The sequence below is a fragment of the Anoplophora glabripennis genome, unplaced genomic scaffold, assembly GCF_000390285.2.
Source record: "Anoplophora glabripennis isolate ALB-LARVAE unplaced genomic scaffold, Agla_2.0 scaffold565, whole genome shotgun sequence".
Classification (NCBI taxonomy): Eukaryota; Metazoa; Arthropoda; class Insecta; order Coleoptera; family Cerambycidae; genus Anoplophora; species Anoplophora glabripennis.
Window position 1 is genome coordinate 169,588 of NW_019416824.1, and position 6,922 is coordinate 176,509.

Below are 6,922 nucleotides of genomic sequence, written 5' to 3' on the forward strand. Positions count from 1 at the left end.
ATAACAACAACAATAATAATAATAATAATAATAATAATAATAATAATAATAATAATAATAATAATAATGATAAAGAAGTGCTTTGCGCCACCCCCAAAACCAGTCTCTGGATCCGGGCCTGCTCAAGTGCCCACTGACGAAACTCCAGTCTCCGCTGAAAGTCTACTTTTAGTAACTCTTGATGTAATTGGATGCGATAAGGATGTGCTGTGCTGTGCTTTTGTAAAATCTTATGTATCGACGTTGTACAAATATAATTGCAAAGCCTTCCTTACGCTGTTACATATGCATAGCTACTTTTTCGGACTTTAGAAAAGAACCTGATTTTTCTGGAAAACTGTTAAAGATAAGTATGGACAATCTTATGCCAGTCGAAAGGGCATTCAATTTTGCATTTACCCACGACAATTAATATGGGTCATTCCATTTGAAAAAAAAAAATTCAACGCGTTAGATTATTAAATGTAGGTCTCAGTATTTCCGAGTCTGAATAACGTACACGTTTTGCTCACAGATGACCAGATAGAGTAATTCATGCCAAAACGATATGTGAAAACTTTAGGTTGCTAACTCTTACGGTTTAGACACTATCAAGCCTCATTTAGAGAGCTGAAATCGTGATTTTTTTTCAAAAACAAGTGATTATCTCGAAAACGGTAAGTTTTAAACACCATGTAATTTAATAAACTCTACCCAATATTAACCAAAAAATTCAAAAAAGCAATAATACAGGGTGATTCAGAACGTATCCAAAAAAATGTACAGGGGACCCTTACAAATACAATTTTGTAAAGAAAAAATCAAAAAGGGCAATGGGAAAATGATTTAAAAATACACTTCTGCACGGCACTGAAAACTGGTCCACTGTAAAACCTGACCCTGCACAATGCGACCGGTATGGCGGTGTGATAAAAACGGACAAAAACATTCGCAAGAAAAGAAATATGTAAATAGAATTTTATCGCACCTATTTTATATTGGCAAATTCAAATGCTTTTGCCTTTATTAATTATTAATAAAATTAATTTGTGTTTTTAAATAATAAAATCATTTGACATACCCGATGTTACAATTGTTCAAAATTTTATCCACCAATGTGTAAACACATCCGTTGTACTCAGTTTCTACGAACTAACACAAATGTTGTCTTCTTTCACCATAACATAAAATGCTTCACCATAAATTAAAACGATATCCATCAACTCCGAGTACGCAAACCATTTTTGACACTAACTATCCCTTTTTGACACTAACTATTAAGAACCTATTGTAAACACCACAGATAACAGGAAAATATTGCAACAACGATTGCAAAATCCGAACTCAGTATTCGGAGTCGCTGAGGCCACGAGGCGAATGACGCTAGAGACTACAGTTGTCCAGCTATGTAGTGGTTGAATGTACTACAATTTCAATATTTTTTTCTCGGAAGCTATAAGGATTTTACAAAAAAATTTTTTACGATATTGACTCCATTTGCATTTATTCCCAAATTTTTTTGGATAAGTTGTAAATCACCCTGTATACAGGGTGTTTCATTTAAAATAACTAAGTTATGTAGCTCCCACGCGAAATGGAACACCCTGTAAAGCTAAAAATATTTTCTTTACTTGGCCCATATGTTCCAGACAACTTTTATGAAAACCATTCCTTTATAAATTTCACAATTACAGAGTTACAGAAGAACCTCTCTTAGGTGGAACACCCTGTATATTAAATGTTGGCTTTATTTTGTACAAACAACCACAGATAAAGACATACGTGCCAAAAGAATATGCTGAATATACCTTTCATTAGATAAATTTACAGATTACGGTCTTTATATTTGTTTTTAATAAATGTAGATTGTTTTGAAACAGTCCAAATGCTTTTACTAAAAATAAAACTTGTAAATATAACAGGTTCCAAAACCAGAATCACCAATTTGCTTCTGCTAAATCATATAGCATTAACCTTTTTTAACCTCTATTAAAATACATTAAAAAAAAAATTCTAACTTGTGAAAAGTTTTGTATGTACATAGTTCTAAACATTTTGCTATTGCAACTGAAAAAATTCTCATATACCATTTCGACCCCCCCTTAAATTCATTACTGGTATGTACTGGGTGAATTCAAATGAAATAGCATAAACACTACCAGATAATACGGCGTTTGGAAGGTTAGGTTACATTTTGTTATTGACAAGTGTCAAAGTTTGTAAATTATGTGTATTAAATTGTGCTAAATAAAAGAAATTCAGTACAATATAGCAAGGACCAGTGGGAAAATTTAGTTTGGGAAGTAACAGTAAAAAATATTAAACTGGAGATAAAGGGAAATTGTGAAAACGAATTTTTGCGATTTTTGGCGAAATATGACTTCCTATAATAGTCCAGACGATATCTGTTTCAAATAGTCCATATTTGAGTGAATCGTATATCCACGAAGATTTTTGGCTTTTTGGCTTTCAAATATCACTAAAAATGAAAATTTTTCTATGCGCTTAAAAAAATGTGGGCTTAGCTTTTGGCGGCACAATATGTTAAAACAATTCGAAAAATGTCATATTTTTCTTCCTATTTAATTATGTATCTTTTCAAGAGTTGAATTTAAGCGAATATGGAAGAGGAAAAAAATGTTTGTAATTAAATTTTTTACAAAATATGACTAGTTACAAATCGAATGATCATGATTATTATTGTAAAAATCGAAATAATCGCCAAAAATGGGGTTAAAAAACATTACTTTGTAGGGAATTTTTTTTGGGTCTTTAAATTGGGTATAGGACCTTCACATTTGGCTCAAGAAAACTTCATGTTATGTAGAATCATCACACCAAATTTCATCAAAATCGGTTCTATAGATTTTGCATAATAATTTTGCAATCCAGATTTTGAAAAAAAAATTGCAAATTTTCAAAATATTGCACAGCAAAAACCAAGGCCCTCAGATACTACAAAAATTCGACCAATGTTTAAACAAGCGCTAGAGCTCTCCTAATTGACGGATTCGAATTTTTCAAAAAGCGTTTGAAAGCTTGAGAGCCCTTCTATATCTGATTAAATTTTCAAGTATCTAAGGGCTTTGGTTTTTGCTGTGCAAAAGTTTGAAAATTTGCAAATTTTTTTTCAAAATCTGGATTGCAAAATTATTATGCAAAATCTATCGAACCGATTTTGATGAAATTTGGTGTAATGATTCTATATAACATGAAGTTTTCTTGAGCTAAGTGTGAAGGTCCTATACCCAATTTAAAGACCCCAAAAAAATTCCCTAAAAAGAAATGTTTTTTAACCCCAGTGTTGGCGATTTTTTCGATTTTCACAACACTAATCATGATTTATTCGATCTGTAACTGGTCATATTTAGTAAAAAATTTAATTACAAACATTTTTTTCCTCTTCCATTTTCGCCTAAAATCAACTCTTGAAAAGATACATAATAAAATAGGAAGAAAAATATGACATTTTTCGATTTTTTTTAAACATGTTGTGCCGCCAAAAGTTAAGCCCACGTTTTTTTATGCGCATAGAAGAATTTTCATTTCTAGTGATATTTGAAAGCCAAAAAGCCAAAAGTCTCCGTGGATATACGATTCACCCAAACCAAAACAGATACCGCCTAGTGCCTAGTCTACTAGTGTAAAGTGTTCTACAAAAAAGTTGTAGATTATAAAAAAATGAGAAACTTTTAAACAGGATATTTTTCAACATAACCTCAAATTTTAAGTGAAAATTATTAAAAAATATTAGTTGTAGCGTTGTAGCTGTGAAAGTGGTTGTAATAAACAAAGATTTTTTTGCCGAAAACACTACTTAAAATGTACTAATTTGTGAATTAATTGTCATGACAACTGCTCAGATAGAGATAAAGAAATATTTGAAGACGAAAGTGATACGGAAGAGATTATTGTTGAAGAGCCAGCAACGTGTTGTAGTATTGAAAATGAATAGCTCTAAGTTGACAATAAATCTCAAAGATCCTTCAAAACGTGAAAATTGTTTTGATGAAGAAGATAAGTAATCGTAGTGAAAAAGGCTTACAACAATCTACTGCAATTTTATATTTTTTCACATATTTTGTAATACTTTTTAGTTTTGAAAAGCAAAGCGAATCACAATTGGCAAATAAAAAATCAATGCATTGTTATAAATTAATTATTATGTATTAAAATTATTTTATTCAAATATACTTAAAACAGAATACTTATCGTCATACTATTAGTAACGGTACGGTACCTTGCCACTTAAATTTTTCAATTAAATTCATTAAACATCAATAATATTACTTTGTAGTAAATTATTTTATTGAAATTTAATCTATTATTTACATAAATAACGAAAAAATTGAAAATAATATAGAATATTGAAATGTTCGTGATCCGCAAAGTCGATTTTTTGGTTTTCCTCAATTTTAAGGCGGTTTAATGAAAAATAAACCATAAACATACCAAATCATTTTGAAGTAGACATTTCAACAGTTAAAATGAGAGTATTAAAATTGAAAAAAAATCAAGAAAATTTTTCGTGGAACATTGTATTTTTTTTTTTTGGAAAACTGTTAATATCTCGAAAACCATTTATTTTCCAGTTTCCAAAAAAATCATGCTTATTTAGTGTAAAAAAGGTACATTTTCACAAAGTTTCATGTAAATTGCATTATTTTTGCGAGAGAAAAAAAATAAAAACGAAAAAATCGGTTTTCCGCGATTTTCTCTTAAAATTTAAGATTATGTTGAAAAATAAGTTTTCCATTTTTTTTTTAATCTACAACTTTTTTGCAGAACACCACTAGGAAGTCATATTTCGCCAAAAATCGCAAAAAATCATTTTCAACCCCTAAACACCACCCCCATTTCACAATTTCCCTTTATCTCGAGTTTAATTTTAGTTTTTCTATTATTTATAACCCAAACTATATTTTCCGACTAGTCCTTGCCTGTTAATAATTTTTTCTTAGCCTTTAAAATCCGCTTAAGGGTATGCATCATAGCCTTCCCATAATATATTCAAATATTTGGCATTAATTAACAAAAACAAATCGATAAATAAATCGAGAATAATTCACAGAAATTGCAAAAATAATATAGGTATCGGTATCTCAATAGTACGAAATTGGCTGCATTTTTTCGTAGCACGTAGCTAGTTCAATCATCTAACTGCATTTATTAATTGAAATGTGCCTCAAAGTGCTGCAACCAGTAACGCAGATATCTTACAATCACTAAGCTACATTTTAAAGCATGCAACACCAAAAAAAAAGAAATTGTAGTCATAAGCTTGCGCACTGTGTTGAATATTATAATACATTAGTTTAAAAGACATTAAACAAAGACTACTTATTCTTGAGGCGTATCAATTCAACGATTACAGCCGCATAACTTTTTTTATAACCACAACTTTATTCCTTTGCAGATACGAACTATACAGGCAGAAAAAAGTGCCTCCGACCAAGGCTTACGTCACTCTTTTATCTTTGTACGATCTCCTGAACAAAGAATCGAAGCGATTAGGGCTGAACAAGTACCAGGTAAGATTTCAAAGATGAAAATATAGTAACAGTAATTTCTTAATTTTGAATGGAGTGTAAACGATTTAATTTTCTCCGCTACCCGCTTAATATTGCAATTTTTTTCCATCGTATAACTAGAACGCTCTTTCTCCTCTAGGGCTACTCTGACGCGGTCCTTCAGGTGTTAATAGAGTCGTCGAAGGAGTCCTCCGCTTACCAACTGAGAACGGTGCTCAACAAGATCATAGAGAGGAGCGACACGAAGAAGCCGGACATCGTAAAGAAAATCAAACAGCTGGTGACCGATTTGGACGAGCACTCGAGTTACATCAACAACGCGCTGAGGTACATCCCGGCTCTACCCTTCGTGTCGTAGACGACAAACGTCGGTTTTGTGATTTATCGCTAAAATATTTTATACATAGGTACATATGTTTTCTGTAAATAATCATGTTCGTGAGTAATATAGTAGTGACGTAGCCAAATGAAAAGAATAAAGTATTTTTACACAGACAAATGTTCATCGTTATAAAAATATAAACAGTTGACCACATCCTAAAATATCTGATATGTTATATTTCTACTATTCTGTAAAATGAAATTCACTGCGTACTTAAAGTCCTTAATAAGTTAAGTACGTACAATAAGAGATAAACTTACCTACAAAATACTTAAGCGACATAACCTAACTGCTGCAAAGGTTAATTGGTCCCAGTCTGTGATTGGTCCCCCCAAGAACTGCAACAGTTAAATGCACAAAACTAAGAAGAACCACAAACATTACACAAATTAAGCCGCCACAAAGCCGAAATTAGAAATGAACATTATATTATTAATTATTATTATATTAACATATTTCATTTAGGCTACTCTTTCTCCCGCTACCCCCGAAACACTTCTACAGCAGCGCCTCTATTGACGCGTTGTCGCACTATAAGGAAGCGCACTTCACTAGATATTTTAAAATTCACGTTATTTAATTTGTAAATACAGTTTGTTCCGATTTACAGGTGTACAAAATCTACATAATAAGTAAAAAAAAAAAAACAAATGACAGTAGACATTTTTTTGTACAACTCTTCAAAAAGGGTATGTTCAATGAAACAACCTCTCTCAAAATTGCAACTACATACAAGAATTACTTGTGTCAATTTTAGATCATTAACTGTGCAAGAAAAAGTGTAAACTGTAAATTGTCTTTTTTCGATTTTAATAAAAAATAAATGAATAACTAAAACTTAAAATAACAGAAACACATGAATTGTTGTATTTTTAAATTTTATATAAGTACATACAGGGTGTGTGTGTACAAGTGCGAAATATTTTAGGGGGTGATTGCCGAAGTTATTTTACGAAAAAAAGTTCATATAAACGTAGGTCGAAATATTATGCTTCGTTTCTAAGATACCTACAGAGTGTTTAAATTTTAA

General features: G+C 31.2%; 1 protein-coding gene across 1 annotated transcript in view; it reads left to right on the forward strand.

The window, feature by feature from the left end:
* The window catches only part of LOC108909223, a 12,466-nt gene extending 6,462 nt beyond the window's left edge, over positions 1 to 6,004 (forward strand). Inside the window, exons 4-5 of the mRNA XM_018713482.2 lie at positions 5,396 to 5,510; positions 5,650 to 6,004. Coding sequence (XP_018568998.1) covers positions 5,396 to 5,510; positions 5,650 to 5,868 — 334 coding nt within the window. The 3' untranslated portion in view covers positions 5,869 to 6,004. The remainder of the gene's footprint in view (positions 1 to 5,395; positions 5,511 to 5,649) is intronic.
* The last annotated feature ends 918 nt before the right edge of the window (positions 6,005 to 6,922 follow it).